General features: G+C 45.9%; 1 protein-coding gene across 3 annotated transcripts in view; it reads right to left on the minus strand.

The window, feature by feature from the left end:
• HEG1 (heart development protein with EGF like domains 1) overlaps positions 1 to 18,079 on the minus strand; it is a 54,554-nt gene that overhangs the window by 8,002 nt on the left and 28,473 nt on the right. For all 3 annotated transcript variants that reach the window (XM_065637411.1, XM_065637410.1, XM_065637409.1), the window contains exons 11-20: positions 17,585 to 17,884; positions 16,724 to 17,053; positions 13,884 to 15,251; positions 11,494 to 11,613; positions 9,799 to 9,893; positions 8,444 to 8,502; positions 7,821 to 7,981; positions 5,956 to 6,090; positions 687 to 729; positions 538 to 575 (exon numbers count right to left, since the gene is read on the minus strand). In XM_065637411.1, coding sequence (XP_065493483.1) covers positions 538 to 575; positions 687 to 729; positions 5,956 to 6,090; positions 7,821 to 7,981; positions 8,444 to 8,502; positions 9,799 to 9,893; positions 11,494 to 11,613; positions 13,884 to 15,251; positions 16,724 to 17,053; positions 17,585 to 17,884 — 2,649 coding nt within the window. The remainder of the gene's footprint in view (positions 1 to 537; positions 576 to 686; positions 730 to 5,955; positions 6,091 to 7,820; positions 7,982 to 8,443; positions 8,503 to 9,798; positions 9,894 to 11,493; positions 11,614 to 13,883; positions 15,252 to 16,723; positions 17,054 to 17,584; positions 17,885 to 18,079) is intronic.

Here is an 18,079-nt window from a genome sequence, read left to right on the forward strand (position 1 = left end):
CTACAGAGGAGAAAGACAGAGACTCACTTAGAAACAGCGACGCGGTTGTAAATACTGCTGTAAACACATCCACCGTCCTCATGCAAAGGGATTAACTGTTTATTTCCCATCCTCCCTCCCTCTGTAAGCAATACTGCCTTAAATTTTCATTTGAAATGGATGGAGTTTTTGATCTGCCAAAGGAAGAACAAGCTCTCGTTTCCCTCGGGGATGGAATCCCTTCACCGATAGATCAGAATAATTCAAACAATATTTCATGGATTCAACTCCAAATATCTCGCTTCAAGAGTGCCCTCTACCTGTGCTGTCATGACAGAGTGTGCAGAGAAAGGAGATTGCCTGTCCCTGGGAGATAATGTTAAGTCAACTTCGTCAAAGGAGGTCAACGAAATAATTTTCAATACAAAGACAAAAAAACCCACTGACAAGAGTGGCATGTAACTACCGCATTTTAGACACAGTCACTTGCAATTACTTGTTTCAAATTTCCCATTTCTGACACTGTGGAAATCAAAAGAAACAAAACTCAGTACTTACGGTTTCCACAGTTGAATCCACCTAAACCAAAGGGGCAGCTGGTAACAGAAAACAAGAGGGAGTTTCAGTGGCTCAGTTGTGCTGACAGGTCATCACAGCAATATTAAGAAGGACGGTGGGGTAGCAGAAAGGCAGAACGGTCACCATACCTCACACAGGTGTCGTTTTCCAGCTTATATCCATCTTCACAGGCTAAAAGCAGAGGAGAGAGAAGGTCCATGAGCACCGCGCAGTGGTGCCGGGCAGCATTTCCCATTGCCGCTTCCCACCCCAGCCTCACCACAAACCACCCCGGGGACCGACAAGCCGGCGCAGCAGGAACACGATGCACTCTGATGTGATGCAATATCTCCTCTGGTTTAGGCAAAACACCATGCACTTAAATTCACCTCCTGCTGGCTTTGATGGGATCATTTCAGGGCTTCCTGGCAGAGGGTGAGCAGCTGGTAATGTGATTCCCAGCAGAACAATTTTTTTTCCCAAATGGAAACTCACTGCCCACTTGTCTTGCTTCCCACTAAATAGCAGTGTAAAACACCTGCGAGTTGTCTCCAAGTGTTTGTTTTGAAAGTTCATTTGAACAGTGCTTACTTTAGCATTGGATGCATGTTATTCATTGCTTTCAAATGTTAGTGCTGCAACAAAATGTTATGCAAACAGTCACGGTTAACCCAAAGTGATATGTTATGTTTTGCCTCATGAAAAATGTCACCTTTTAAAATATTTGTTTCAAATTTGGAGCTAAATCAATTTTTAAAATATCACATTTTACTATAGAAGATATTTTTTTTTAACTAGGCTAAACAACCCAGAAGAACTGCTATGTACAAAATGTGAGTAAAACCCTGAAGCTATTGCTTCCAAATGACTGCTGTGCTCAAAGGACAGCAATCTCATGACCTGAATTAGCTGAGAAAATTGTGACGAAGAGCAAAGGTGATGATATATTGAACATACAATTATAAGCTTCAAACTACTGATAAGATCACCGCTTTTCCCAGCAATACTCCCACCAGAGCTCCTGCAGACCTCCTGTGTTTTGCAGAGGCAGCGAGGGTGATCACCTGAGACAGCTCAGAGACCTGGGCAGGAGTGACACGGACAGAGTCACTTTCGGCAGAGGGACAAGCCACGGCCAGCATGTGCAGGAACCCTCAAGAGCCTGCAAGGCATCACCCAGGGGTCTGGGAAATCCCTGCAACACACTCCACAGAGAATAAAACTAGATTGTTAAGAAAAATAAAACATGCCTATGGATTTTTTCCCCCTTAAGTCCTTTTCCCTCTACCTTGCTCTCTAACTGTTGAGATAACCCACAGCCAAAAGCTCAGGTGCTCTCTGGCCCCAGCAAGCATGAGGAAATTTTGGGGGAGCAGAGGGGGCTTCCAGCAGAGGTCCCAGATGAGCCACAGCGAAGCCTGTGCCTCCTCTCCTCCTCCTCTGCTGCTCCCAGCACATCAAATGCCTTTTCCCCTCTGGCATGGCTGATGACTCTGTATTTTCAGAGGCACTTCGCACAGGAGGGGAGGGAGGAAGAAAAGACAGACATACATGCAACTTTGTCTGCAAGGATGGGCTGGCAATATCATAGTAAACCAAGAGAGAGCACTAGTAGTCTGGCTGGATTCAGAAGTTTATGGCTCTTCCAGCACCAATAACAAATGGTATTGATGCCAGCAGGGAGCAATATGACTGTGACCTCCCCCTCATAATACAGGTCACAGAACTTCTCTAAATTTAATTCCAGTTTCAAATCAAATAGTTGAACTGGAGCTACATTTTAGAGAACTAGCCAAGATTGATTTTAATATTTTCAGTGACAGACAATCAACCACAACCCCGGGTCAGATGCTCATAAACTTAATTTCTCCAGCCATTAAAAACATTCACCTTCTTTCTGGTCTGAATTAACCCAGTGTCAAATTCCAGACTTTGGATGTCTTCTTGCTATGCTGGGAAAGGTTATATGATCACATTTCTCCTCCTCACCATCACATCATCCTCCTTTGACTTTAACATAGCCAAGGGCACTGAGATCTTTGAGTCTCCCTGGTTATTGCAGCTTTTCTCTGAATGTTCACAGGTTCTCTTTGGCTCTTTTGACTTCTCATTCTCAGAAACAGATGTCACAAGCCCAAGGATAACAGAACTTTTCCTCTTCTGCCTGCGCATGCCCCCTAAATGCACCCAGGGACCATATTAGCATTACAAGGCAGAGCTGGAGACCTCTTCTTTACCTTCCAAGCTCCCTTCACAGCTCTGCCCAAGCCCCTGTGATCCAGGAGACATGACCCACAGTGTCCTTGGCACTCTGCTCTTGGATGCCCGGTCTTGCTTGTGGTCATCCTGAAATGCCGTTTGCCTATATCCTAGTTTAATAAGGCCCTCGTCACTAAACGTGCCATTTTGCCTGTGAGGTGTGTGGGTGCAGATGGGCGATGCATTCAAATTGTGAATATTGCAGCTCTGGGCACAAACGTGCCATAGCAATTGGCACCAGTGGTGATGGGGAAGCTGATTTCCATTGCAGCTGCTCTTGCACCCCTTTCTCTGCCCTATATAGCCTCACTACTCCTCCACCACCTCTCTTGCTCCATTTTTTCTCCCAGAGCTGGGGATGGTGAGGGTGAGGCTCTTTACATAGGTCCCCTGTTGCAGCTCTTCATGATGCTTTTTGTACTGCATTTATTTCTCTTTCTCTAAGATGGTTTCTTTGAAGTCAAGAGAGAGACCAGAGGTAACCGGACAAGAGTTAAGAGCCTCAGTCAACCAACAGTCAGGGCAAGAGAGGTAAATCCCAAAGGATCCTTGCCTGGCTCATTCATAACAAAGAGCCACTGACAAAATGGGACTGGATGGCTTGCTCCTTTCGCTCACAAAGGAGACTGAAAACATGATGGAGCAAATGTTCTACCAAAGCAAGGCCACAATGAAATCTGCAGTGGAGGGGAGGGAGGCATCACCCTGACAGTCTGCTGGAGTTGCCTTTGAGCACAGCAGCCCCGTGTACCCTCACCTCCAGCCAAGTAATGTCTCCAGGTCATGTACACCTTCAGCAGTCTCAAAGCTGGGGCCGTGCCTTGGGCAGGAGCAGCCCTGGGACCCCCCCTGGCACCCAGTGCCCAGGCAAGGGGGCTATAGGGGTGAGGAAGAGGGAAAACAAGATCCTAAACATGCATCTCCCTGCCTCACTTAAACGCTCGGTGCTTATGTCTTTTTCCCTCCTCACCCTGCCTTTTCCTGCCACTTTGCTTTCTGCTCCGGCACCTTTCCTGCTCCTTTGAAGGCGCCCCCAGGACAGCTTGTGCTGTTGGACTCACTCAGCAAGCTCTCAAAGGTGAGCAGGGAACAGAGGAAAGGCTGAAGTGTCAGAGGCCAAGCAAAGCTATCGAGTTGTGCTTTTCTACTCGGGATTCCTTTGCCTTTGCCTTCCTGAAAGTGAGTCAGGGTCTCTTTGGAAACCTGCTTTGCTGCTCCTTGCTCAGGTCTGGAAACGCTCTGTACTATTAAAAATAGCATGCCCCAGAAAAGCTGGCACATTGGGTTTACCACCCTGTTTCTAAAACAGCCCTGAACATACCAGGAAGTTTGAAAACCAGCAACAAGCCAGAGATGACCGAACTGCACATTGAGTGATGTGCAACATGTTGAAAGCTCCTGTGGCTCAGAGACCCAAGCCTTCTTTGGTCCAGGAGATGCTTTTTTGAGCATGCCCCAAGGGACAGACACTGTAAGGCAGGACAGAACAATTCTGGGGGTTCGAGGCAGCTGATCCCCCCTGAACCCCCCTGTCCCACTGGCTCTCCCAGCCACAGCCGCCTTCCCACGGGGGAGACCGGACAGGGCAGCACAATAGCAGTTTCCCTCTTTGCAAATACTATAATTGGAGTTACCGCGCCACATTTTCATGACCCACAATGAGGGTCGGATGCTCAGGAGACCTCAGTTCCTGTTTAGTCACTAGGAGGGCAGAGATTTTCTAAGAGGCTGGCATATTGTATGCTATATTTATCAGAAAATAGCCCTGGATGTCAAACAAGGGCCATACCTTGGCTTTTGAAAAAGCCTTTAAAAATCTCAATCACCTGGCTTACCCAGATGGGAACAAAGTGATGCTGAAAATCTGGTATTTTGCCCAAGTGTGGCACCATGCAGTTGGTGCTATCCTCATGCCACTGCACTGCAGCCTAAATCCCACATCAAATCTATCCCTCGGATACTCTCAAGCTGGTCAATAAGATGTTTCCTACTCCAAGCAGAAAGCTGAAGGTGGAATTGAGGCCTCACTGTGTGCAGGCAGGGTTTCTTATATTTTGCAGAGCAAACAAGACCCATAAGTAGGGAGTAACCAAATTTACATGACATTAGATCTCTTAGCCTTCTGCAACCATCTCATCCGAGTGCCTCACAGTCTTCCCTGCCCTTCTCTGCCTCTCAAGAGTCAGTGGAGATACTCGTAGAAATTTCTCATAGAAACCTTCCCCCAACATATAAGATGAAGGGAGAGAAGGAAAACACAAATGAGAAAGGTTTAGCCTGGAGCCACAGAGCAGAGGAGAGGCAGGACCATGACACAAGACCCAGAGATGCCAAACTCTGAGATGTCCAACCCAGAGCCTGCAGAACATGAGTTATTTCCAGGCACATTTTTGTCACTCTCTGATGAGATTCAGAATCAACAAAGCATCTCCTCCTACTTCAACAGCAAACCAGCAGACACGGTCAGAAGCAATATATAACCACTGTTGCAATTCTGATTGATATGTCATCAGAAAACTGCATTTCTCAAGAAACCCTACAACAACTGCTGGAACTAGGGAATGGACACCCTGATCCTACAGAAGTCATTTTGACCACTGGCACGTGGACAAAGACCTTGTTTAAAATGTAGCAAAACCAGATTTCATGATATAAGGAGTAGCTAAGCCTTAAGCTTAAAATTTCTATTAGGAACCCAGCTGAAAAATCAACTAATAATCATTTTCAGATACTTATTTTTAAAATATCAAGGATGTATTAATATAAGCCTGTGAGCTTAAAGCACCTCTCCTAAGTTCGCTGAGAGTTCAGACAAAATCAAAACAGGCAAAGCCACACGTCATCTCTGCTCCGTGCCACTGAACTGGAGCCCAAAGCAGTTGGGCCCCTTTCGCCCTCTCCTCGATCACTGTGACTCACAGCGTGCTCCAGAAAGAGATAATATTATTCCTAGAGAGAGACTGTATCTCCAGCGTCTGCTGAAAAGTCCCCTAACTAAATAAAAGAAACCTGAGCTGCTAATATTTATTCATAATATTGAGCTGCTAGTATTTATTCATAATATTGAGCTTCTTGCATGCACAGACGTACTCATTTCCACTGGAACAAAAAAATTTAAGCAAAATTCAGGCAAAACACACACCACACAAAGAGCAATACCTCTGCAGGAGTGGTCCATCTTGTTGTATTTGAAGTACCCGCTTTTGCACTGGCAGAGGGCGACCCCATCGAAGTCGGTGCATTCGGATGTTTCCTGGTCACATTCAGGGTCTTTCTGCCTGCACAAGCTGCCAACTGCCGGGAAGAGGTGGCCAACATCAGCGCGGTTCTCTCCGAACCCACCGTTCCCCACATTTGCTTTCCCCAGGCATCACATTCAGCTCATGTGCTGCTTTAATCTCTCTCTCTCTCTTTTTTTTTTTTAATAATATTTGTTCCATTAGGAGCCAGTCAGCATTACACTGTGTCACAATTTCTTGCATATCTACCATCGTTTGTACAGGCAAATAGAGGAGGCGAATAATAAATGTTTCAGCTTGGAGGCAGAAGGAGAAATGGAAAAGAAAAATTTGGTTTGGCTCAAGCTGAAAGACATTCACTCCCTGAGACAGTTCAACAAATCAATTTTTAAGTTCACATCAAGCAAAACATTTTGCTCAGCCTAAAACAATTTTTTTCCATTTTAATATTAAGCACTGGATTTTTTCATTTTTCAAACAAAGAATTTGTCCTTTCATTTACATTACTCGAAGCAGTGTTTTACTTTAGAAAGTCAGATTTGTTACAATGAGCACTCAGCAAAACCGTGGGTAAATTATGGAAGTCGCGTCACCGGATTTACATTTTTTACTAGGCGGTCAGACTAAACGGAATGAACAAACGAAAAAATATCCATGAGAAACAGAATTTTTTTGAAAACATGTCACTCATTTGGCACTCACCTTTTATAAACCACTCCCTCTTAGATAAATCTTTTTTTTTAATCCAACATCTTTTATTTTAAGTACTTACACAAGAAAATAATTTGTTTCTTATGCTGGTTATTTCGAGTTAGAAGTAGACTTTACCAGAAGTATTGTATCAGAGGTAACAATTAGATAGAATCTGAGTGGGTCTACCAAAATAATTTAAGTCAATCCGTGGTGGAGTGTGGCTTTAAAATACAGCACGTTAAAATAAAAGCACATGCTAAATTTCTCATCTTCGTGTTTACTTCACCAAAACGATCTGAGGGGTTTCCCACTAGACCCAAGCTAAACGCTCCCACGCTTCATCCTCAAAGCCAAACCCCGAAGCCTCAAACCCCAAAGTCGCAGAGCTCCTTGCAGAGGCCCATCTTCCAAGGATGCTCACTGCCTGCATCCCACTGGTACCTCTCATGGCTAAATCTCCACTATTGCTCCCTCAGAAAGTGAGGACCAGGAGGTGGAGGACACAGGGCCACCAGCACCAATGGGGCCCACCTGGAGAAGGTCCTGCACAACACTGATGTGCTTCTCCAGGTCTCTCTGCTCCATACCCACGTTGCCCTTCGGCAGGTAGAGGATTCGGTACAGAAATAGAAAGCTCTTAATTGTGAACTATTTTTACAGCCTGCAGCACTGAAATCTGGCAGGCAGAAGAGCAGCTCTAATCGACTTGACTGGGGGGTTTTGTCTCTTGGCTTTCACGCCGTTTCCCCGGCTCCCGGCTGCACAGGCAGAATAATACTTACGTTTTTTTGATCTGGGCAAGGCCTAGTGTCACATCCCAGAGATGAAAGGCTGCCCTACAATGCCTCTAATCCTGTGCCGTGCCGTGTTTTCACAGAGAGGCAGATTTCTCACACATGTGGCAAAGATAAGGCTCGATATCTGCATCCCTTTTGTACTGCAGGGCTCTTAAGATGACTCCCATTTAAATAAGATAAAAAAGATTCAGAGGGGTTTTTCTAAATGCCAAAAATCTTTCTCCCCCTGTTATAAAAAGAGCCAAATAAAACATCCTTTTCCCTTCCCATCACAGTCCCCCCAGATGCCATTTACCTCTGTGGAGCGGTTTCAGGCTGGAGATGAACTGGCAGGCTTCGGTGGGGGATTTGCAAGCTCGAATGTAGCTTTTCACGCTGCTGACAACATCGTAGAAAGTCACATTGGATGCTAAAGAGAACGTGGATTGCACTGAAACATGCACAAAATTTGCCTCCCTAACAGAAAACAAAACAAAGCAGCCCTGAGTATCACGGGTCAGTTTGATATCATCATTAGCATGTTATACATAGGACTCTTATTAACACAAGTGATGCTTCACTCAGACACAATATTGCACACATACTGAAACAGCCATGCACTCTAAAAGACCTTAAAAATAGGACAAACTTATAGACAGAGAGGTAAATTTGGGGCTGGAAGGGGTGCTGGTGGGTCACTTTGAAACCAGCCATGAATCCCTCCATGGCAGCTCACAAGCCCACGTGAAGGCTGCTCAGGCCAGGAGGAGGGTACGGGGTGAGCTGGGCAGGGCGGTCAGGCATCTCCTGTGTCCTGCACGACCACCGGGCCAGATTGCATCATGCCCAGCACAGACTCAAAATGAGGAATGTGGATCTCAAGTTGAAGAACCCAAATGCTTGAGTTCCTCACTCTCACCCTGGTAGCCTTCACCTTACCTGGTCACCTTAACCGTGGAGCGGTGGTAGCCCGGCAAGCCTGACAGCGCTGCATCGAGCTGCAAGGAAGGAGAGAGCAGCTGTTAGTGCCCTGGGGGATGATGGAGGGAGGCAGCCCAGTGGGATGCAGCACGGGACAGCCCTTCTGGGTCACCAACGCCATCTCCTGCATTCACCAGAGCTGCCCGATGAGGCTCAGGGGGCTCTGAGCATCCCAGCCGTTCATCTGCTCGGTAAGGAAGATGTGCCATCCTGTTGCCGGCAAGGGACAGTTGAAGTCACCATCACACAGCCTTGGAGAAGAATGAAGACCTGGAGGTTTTACAGGAGCATCTGCCTGGGGCTCCACTGTGCAATGACCACCAAGGCAGAGAACGAGCCAGAAGCCAGCAGGGACAGAGCTCTGCATGAGGCCGAGCTCAAAGCAGCACCCTCAGAGATTGTGCATCTTCTGAGGAGCTTCTCTCTCCCCAGATCCAAGCAGTTGTTTGCGCTCTCTCCCCAGCACAAGCCGTGCAGGCAGCATGGAGACAATTCACCCCAGATACCCCTCCTCCTTTGGCGGCATCTCCAAACCACCTACTCCGAAAAGAGTTGGAAAGAACTGCAGCCAGCCTCAGAACTGCTAACAGGACGAACTCATGCATGCAATGATCTGGCTAAATAATGCACAGAGATGTACCTATCCCCATCCCAGGGATATTTTTGGACCAACTGATGGCACAGAGTATGGGGAAGTCACAAGGTGACCCAGCACTTGCTCCGAACCGATCAAGTGCCACGTGTCCATGACAGCGTGGCTGGAAAACTCCACCAAGAGGAAGATACACTTGGTTGGGCACTGCTGCTGCTCCACTTCATCCCACAGGGTTTGGCCACAAGCAAGATGGCACCAGTTGCAGTCCAACACTTGTCCCAGCAGGCCAGAACCATCAGATTTACTGATGAACGATGAAGCCCAGAGTTACTGTTTTAATGTTTGAGCTTGGAGGAGCACTAATGCCCTTCCAAGGTCTGGAAAAGACAGTGCAGCCTAAAGGATGTAGGCTACAGAAGTGTGACCCCAGCCTCACCTCTTCACAAAAGGGCTGCAGGATTTTCTGGGCAGATGTGCTGTCTTAAGCCCCATAGGAGACAGATCTCGCACCTGCTGGCTTGACAGCCTGGGCAGGAGAGAGGTATGCCAGGATTTAAAAATGTACATCTCACCAGTCTTACTTACACTGGACCAGGGTAGTTTAACAATTAAAAAGGCTAAATCCACACTACAGTCTTGTGGCTTCCCATAACAACCGTAGGAGGAGCAAAGGGGACCTGCCCATCAGCATTGCCAAAATCCCCCGAATGACACTCACCATCGCCAGGATTTCACCTTCAACGTGGAGGAGCTCTGCATATTTCCCATGGGTAATATTAAGTTTCAGGGGGACCTGGCCGATAAACATTCTTACTAAAAAGGAGAATAAGACAAGTTAGTTAGAACACATGCCCCTGTGACATGTGTAGCTGCTGTTTCATCTGGCTTACATGAGAGACTATCTGCATGGAAAACCCCTTCACACAGCGGACAGAAAACTCACCCCTGAGAGTCACTGCCCCAATAAAGCAAAGACCCCGTGGTATTTTTCCCAAGGGTTTCTGCGATGTTCCCACAGCCCCAGTCAAATTCCAGAGCTCAACGCTGCTGAACAGCCAGCGTTTCACTGCAGCATTCATACATTTCTAATGGAAACACGATCTAATTTAAAAGGATCTCTGAACACAGAAATAGCTGGGTAAGTTTGTTAACACGACAGTTTCAGGTACCAAAGCTATGTAAAATAATTTGGGGTAAAGGTGTTAAATCGCTTACCCCTCCCTCAAATGGAAAGAAAGCAAATCAGCAAGTCAAAATAAAGCACCGTAGAAAGGACATTTTCATTTTTCAAATTGTTGGACAGAATGAGCAATGACATTTGAAAAGAGGTCCAAAAGATGCATTTTTCCATGCTTAGATTCATACTTGATTCATGGCAACAGAATGCAATCATCCAAATTGTCCAGACTTAGAGAGATAATATCCCTAAATCTTGTATTAAGTGTCATGAGATACTTGGTGGAAATTAGAACTGAGAGCTCCAGTTTTACGTTCCACCAGAAAAACAAATATGGGTGCAGACAACATTACAAAGCCTCCAATTCTTCCACATTTTTTCCCATCCACAGAGCCTATCTTCACCACAAATTTTATATCAGAAAGCTCTAATGTAACAGCTCCGGGTAAAAATAAGATAAGAATCACCTTCACAGTATTTACATAATCTGCCCGTATCCCAGTTCAAGGCATAATCAAAACAACTCTTTAAATTAGAAGCTGTCACATTCCAACTTGAATAAATGTTTCAAAACACCCTTCAGGGACGTCTCACTCATGTTTCCTTAGCAAAATTTCTATGCCTCTAATCCTTGCTGATTAAGGGTCAGAAGAAATTCTAAGAAAACAAATTCCACTTTACAATGGGACATTGTAAATCCTTGAGATTGAGAGTCCTCTAATCGAAAAGACGGGGTCAGAACCTGAGTCCCAGCTAATAACTGTGCTGCAAGAAAAATGCTAAAGGTACGAAATAAGACCTTGATCTTACAAAGACTTTCACGGCTGCTTAACTTTCTGCACATGGCCGATCCCACAGAAGCTCCACGCGCTTCTCCTAAGGGGTTTGCAGGGCCGGGAGCTACGATAAGCTGCTGAATGCTTTTTGGGGGTTGTAAAACACATTAGGGACAGAAGGGGCACATCCTTCCTTACTAACAAGTCTGAGCCCATCGTTCTGTTGCTGTGTTTTTAAAAAACCTTTAATCACTGCGCCTGCTCCCCAGGGCACCCCAACATGACAGGTGTTAGACACTGCACTTGTACAAACACTACAAGGTTCTTGTTAGAAGTCGTGGTTGGGAGGAACATTAAGCTCCTGTACTAGTCTGAGCCTAGGTTAATTTAATTTAGAAGATTACAGATAATTGTTTCCATCTTTTTTTCCCCCCCTGTTTTTTTACTTTCGTTTTCTTACCTAGATTGCACTTTCCTTTTTCCAGTTCATATCCAAGAGGACACTGACAGATATAGGAGCCACGGGTGTTGTTGCAGGTGGCCAGCGCAGGACAAGGGTTGGAAAGACATTTATCCACATCTACAAAAGCAGAAAAAAAAAGGCTATAGTTAAAGAATCACAAAAAATCATCAACAGCTGGGCTAAAAAAGATAAACCTGTCTCCTGTTCTGTGACCCTCTGAGCATTATTGGATGCTTCATTGCATCATTTGCACTTACTGTTTATCCTGTTCTTAATTATTCTGTTGGAGCTGAAAGAATAAATACAAACCACTTTCTCTTGAATATTCATTCAAAATCCCTTGGGATGCAGTGTTGATTCATGTTAATATGAACACCCAGCTTGCCTACAGCACTGCTCATCTGCACATCTCAGGGTGCTTTTCAAAGACAAACAACCCTACAGTTATGGATGGAGAGATCGAAGAAGGGACCTTGACAGCAAGAGCTAGACATGGGAGCACGGGCTCCTTCACCAAAATCCTGCCCTTTTCATCCAACGCCTGTTCCCATGATCCAAAGCTAGTGCTCGAATATTGATGCAGTTTGGAGATGACCCAGTAATGGTGGAGGCAGACCTGGCTGCTGTCACCTCCTTCACCGGGGCTGCAGCCTCCTCCATGCCAGGCTGGGGATGGTGACAGCAACAGTACCTGCCTGTGCCACTGCCCACAATGCACCCGCTGGGTGAGCAAGGGCTTGGCGAGCAGACACCAACTGTGGGATACGGTGTTTCGGGGGATTAATGGTGGTAGTCTCAGATGCTTCAGAGATTAGGGCTAGATGGGTTGGACTAGATGATCTCCAGAAGTCCCTTCCAACCCCAACCATTCTGTGTGTGTGATTAGACAACTCAACCTGCAAGTTGTGGAGAAGATATCCAATATCTCCCTTTGAAAAAAAAAAAAGTCCTGGTCAAAAATGCTCCTCTTACCATGTGTATGACTCATGCAAGCACAAATGCACATCACACATGCATGCAAGTGCAGAACGTGGGCACGACTGTGGACTTGTTGCTGACAAGGTGCTCCAGGACGAGCAAGACAGCTTACATGCCACTTGTACCTGTTTTGCAGCTGCTGTTGGGTGCTGCAGCAGAGGCAGGAAGGCTGGGCTTTGCAGTTAAAGCCCAAAGTGTGAGGGACAGACGTGTGTGTGTATTTCTGACAGCACCACATATTCTGTGGCGTCACGCAGTCCAAAGTCGATCTTTGCATCGGGACACACCGCTTGTCACAATCTTCGTGTCTCAACTAGCCTGGCATGGCTACATCAGTGAGAAGGAGATCTGGTGTCTCTAATCTAAGCAGCCAGAAATGAGGGGGTGTATTTTAAAATGTTGCCTTTCACTTTGCCGTCCTTCAGTCTGCACTGTATACAGTGGGGAGTGGGGCAGCATCCTCTCTCATGGCAGTGAGTGCCCACGTACAAAGCACCACATCTCAAGCAGCAGAAGGATCTTTTTCATTCTGCTAAATGCAAATCTTGGTATTTAAAGGAAAGAGTAATCTGGGAAAAGTGTGAATCAGTTGGTAAAAAGGATACATTACATTAGTTTTTGATTAAAAAAAATCCATTCCGTTACAGTGAATTATTTTGCATGAAGCCATAGCTATAATTAAAATCAATCAGCCTGAGAAGTAACCTTTAAATACTTAATTATTGGATGGAATATATACTATTGTCAGTATTTCACTGAGATTAAAGCAACTAGCACACACAATATCCCACAGTGGCGTGAGGGCCAGGCTGCTAAAATCAAACACAGAATCAATTTCCATTTGTATAAAACTTCAGTCAGTGTTTTTCCTTGAGAAGATAAGGAACTTGGAGCAGTAATAAATTATTGTACCACCACGGTCAGCAAGATTGTGGTACATAGCCTACCAAAAGAAGCAACAGGCCCATGAGTAGGAGATTATTTAGGAAGGAGGGGAGAAAACAACCTTACATCATAATAACAGAAGAAGTTCCAACACAAATACCAAATGTTGGCCAAGCACCTTTTCTCATGAATTCTTAATCAATATCATTGAGAGATTGACAAATATAAAATGCATCCTATGCTTACCTGGAAGACCAGCCAGCTCTATTTTCTTGAAATTCTCAAATTTCAGCCCAACGTTTCTATCAGAAATGTTCACCTTTTCTATCAGTTCAACTTGATTGCTAAACCTTTAGCTTAAAAATACCAACATGGAGACTGAGTTCTTATCCTCAAACCCTGCTGACAACAGACTTGTCATACATACATACATAACCCTTCAAAAACCCTTGAAGTGGGACCCAGGCGTTTCTGGCCCCCTGGTTCCTGGCCCCACCACTGATGAGTGCCATTAGACAGGTTACCTGTTGCTGAAGATGATGTCCTCAGCCCGGTTGTGCTACTTGACAGAGGAACAGTGGTTGGTTTGGTAGCAGCCAAAGTAGTTGCAATGCTCACAGTGGTCTTGCTGGTTGGAGGGGTTTCAGAAGGACTCGTAACAGGGATGTTTTCCTCAGTGACTTTACCAGGCCTTGCAGTGGTGGGATCCACAGCTTCTGTGCTTTCACCAGTGGTATACACATGCTCGGTGGCAGCAGGCATTTGAGTTCTGTGAGATTTTGTGGTGCTAGCATCACCTGGGGTTGGCCAGTGACTGGCTGGTGTTGTCAGCACAGGAGGTTTCACTGTGGTCACTGCCACTGCAGGGACAATGACGCTATGGTTTGTTGTACTTGGTGAGGGACTAAGGGGTGCATCTGTCAGCCCAGCCCCTGGGGCATCACCAGCTGTGGTGAGCAGTGATGTTGCCTTTCCAAAGCTGCCTCCCTGGATGGTTGTGGCTCTCAGCGAGGCAGTCTCCGTTACTGTCATGGGAGTGGACACAGACACGATACGCCCACCAAGCTGTTCCATGGGTGACGTGGGGAGAGGAGGAGACCTGGTGGAGGTAAAGGTGGTGCTGTTTTGGGGCTGGTGTGTAACGCTGTGCTTGTTGGTCCCTCTGGGTGAGCTCCTGGCCACAGCAGCTGTGGAGGGCACCCGCCTGACCACAGTTGTAGCCACAGAGGTGCTTGCTTGATCACTATTGTTGGGCTGCGAGACAGATGATGATGATGAAAACAGAGGCAATAAAGATGCTAATGAATAAGATGGGGAAAGCGATGAGGAAGTAGGCAAGGAGGATGACAAAGCCTGCACAGGGGGTGAAGATGCCATCACAGAGGACAAGAGTGGCTCAGATGACTCTGATGATGCAAACAAATAAGTTGGGGGTGGTGTTGATGACAGCGAGTGATGCAGTGATGACCCTGAGGAAGAGGCTGGAAATGCTGATGAAGATAGAGATGATCTATCAGTGGTCAACAACTCGGAGTCAGTGTTGAAAAGAGTTGTATTTTGTACGCTGCTTGCAGAAGCAGAAGCCAACTGTTTGGAAGAGTGTACCAGCAATGGCTCTGTAGATGGTTCAACAAAACTGCCATCACTGGACACGTTCCTCCTCCTGTCCTGGGCCACAGAAGACTTCAATGAATCGGACGGGTTCGAAATTTCAGAAAAAAAGGTGGAACTTTCTGAGGAGTCAGCAGAGGTGCTGCTATTTGAGATAGACAGGAGGGTCCTTTCTCCTCCTCTGGTATATGTGGTTGAAATATATGTGCCATCCGTATGAGAAACCGAGGTCCTTTTCTCAGCATCGATGCTACTGACTGGCTGATGGCTACTTGAAAAGCCTGGAGTAAAAGGACAAAATATATTAGAAAGACAGAGTAATAGGAAAGCATTTTGATGTCATATTAAAATCACTTGCTAAATACATTAAATGTTCTGTCTGTGAACTGGTCCATGCTCTTCTAACAATTTAGAGCACCATGCAAGCATGGCTATCGAATTAGGAGCCTTCTGCACTTCTTAGTTCATTCTAAAATGGTGAACTCAGACAGACACAAAGCTCCCATGAATCGTGTAGGTTTCTAAAATACTATTCTTCCAGTATTGATTTTCTAACAGGACTCAGTACTTAGCATTCTGTGATATTTTGTAGCAAGCTAAGCAGGAAAACCCATCTGTTCTCTTTATCACTCATAATTCATAAAATTCATATCGCCTCCCTCCTATCCTCCATTCCCAAATAAAGAATATCCATCTTCTTCAGTCGCTTTGTTTTTAGACGCAGCAAACTTCATGCCTCTGCAGGATTAAATTATCACATTATGTTAATTTGCAGCTTATCATGAACTCATTGATTGAAAGATTTGCAGTCAGGAAAATATTAAAGGAGTACCATATCATTCTGCAAAAAATTCAGATTATTTAGCATAAATGGTGCAGTCAATCTTATAATATGAATTTCAGGATGTACAGCTAAGTTCAGCAATGTCTAAAAACAAAAAATTGGGTATTGAAAATGTGGTTTAATTCTACAATTGACTTAGGTCATCATGAAACACTTCTGAAAGCATTATCCAACAGAAACCAGTTAGGCTGCAAAAAAACTTATATGGCCATCAAAACATGAGAGTTTTCTTGCTTGGGTTCATGCTTTCACTTCCAGAATGGTTCCCCAACCAGGTGGGGTCTGGCTTTGAGTCCTTTGGTGAAAACAGCCCACTGAGTGCACTGCAGGTGGCATTACATGTACTAATCACAGAATCATAGAATAGTTTGGGTTGGAAGGGACCTCCAAAGCTCATCTAGTCCAACCCCCTGCCACCAGCAGGGACATCTTCACCCAGATCAGGTTGCTCAGAGCCCCGTCCAGCCTGGCCTTGGATGTCTCCAGGGATGGGACATTGACCACCTCTCTGGGCAACCTGGGCCAGTGTTTTACCACTCTTACTATAAAAAATCCTTCTTTGTATCTAGCCTAAATTTCCCCTCCTCTAGTTTAAAACCATTACCCCTTGTCCTCTCACAACAGGTCACCATCTTTCTTATAAGCCCCTTTTAAATACTGAAAGGCCGCAATAATGTCTCCCCGGTGCCTTCTCCTCTCCAGGCTGAACAACCCCAACTCTCTCAGCCTGTCCTCACAAGAGAAGTGTTCCAGCCCTCTGATCATTTTTGTGGCCTCCTCTGGACCACCTCTAACAGGTCCACATCTTTCTTGTACCTGAGGGCTCTCAGAACTTTGTATACAACACAGATAAATGCAGGACAATATGAACTTCCCCCCAAAAATGTACACTGGGAGACACTAACTTACTTGTGAGATCGTTTTGGAAAGAAGAAGTGGGTATCTTGGAAGAACGTGTGAAGAGTGTCTCTGCCGCAAAGCCCATGCTGCCGGCTGAGGTGTTGGCCGTCCCGCTCTGCTCCTCCGATGCCGGCTCAGCCGGCCCTGGAGAGCTGGAGGTCTCGGCATAGGATACAGAGGTCTCCATGCCACCAGCCAGTGTGCCATCTGTCACCGGGTGCAGCGTCCTCTCTCCCCCACCAGCAGATGTGGATGAACTGTACACAGGGTCAGTGACGGGGCTGGACGTCCTTTCCTCCGCACTCGAGCTGCGTAGGGAGCGATGGCTGCTGCCCACAGCTGGAATAGGATCGAAAAGCAGGTATCTGATTTTATCATCTCAGAGCAGAGAGCACTTGTGAGTTCTACAGTAATTCTGTTTGGAAATGCAGATTAGTAAACTTGCACAGATAAACAGAGATTAAGTACAGGTTAAGTAGATATCCCATATCTATCACCTTAAATATGGATTTAACACACAAAGCCTACTCCAAGGAAACAGGACTCTCCAAATCCAGTGTGACAAGCAGTACCATTAGAGTCATAATAGCATATTTGTGTTATTTATAATTATTACTCCAACCCAGGCAGGTAGCAGATGTCTCCTACAGCAAGAAGATACATGTCTCATTCCTGAGACTTTTTTGTTAAGCACCAACAGCTGCAGACATACAACACCAAAGAGCAGAATCACCACCACTTATAAATCCTGCCCACGACACCCACAGCTGCTCTAACACGTGGTCATATCAGCCCCACAGAAGAGGGGGAGGGAGAGGGAATGGGTTTTTTCCTAATTCAAATGCCATCCTGAAGTTCAGAAAAACTCACTAGAAGGTTCACCAGCAGCCAAGAAGTAGGTGGAAACCCTGGATGAAAAAGTGACCTCCGGCTCCAGGTACCCCGCATGGCCGGAGGAGACGTGTCCTGCTCCAGGCCATGCCGTGGAGGGTGGCAGGGGGCTGGTGCGGGGCTCCCCAGCCGTGTCCACATGAGATGTGGGGCTTGCTGCCACTGTGCTCCATGTGCCATGGTGAGCAGCAGCCCAAGATGTCCCCTCCTCATGACTGGAGAGTACAGTCGAGATGTACGTGGTCTGAGTAGGAGCACCAGAAACTCTTTGTCCTCTCTCTGGAATTACAAAGCAGAGATACACATACATACATATATATAACATATGTAAAAATACATGTATTTTATCTATTAACAATACATTTGAGGCCTCCACAGGGACTAAAATCTGAATGTTTAAATTCCCACAGCAGAGGTGGCGCTTGGTGACCAACATCGCTTATTCGCTAAGTGAGGCTCCCAGGTGATCTGTAC

The sequence above is a fragment of the Caloenas nicobarica genome, chromosome 6 (genome assembly GCF_036013445.1).
Source record: "Caloenas nicobarica isolate bCalNic1 chromosome 6, bCalNic1.hap1, whole genome shotgun sequence".
NCBI lineage: Eukaryota > Metazoa > Chordata > Aves > Columbiformes > Columbidae > Caloenas > Caloenas nicobarica.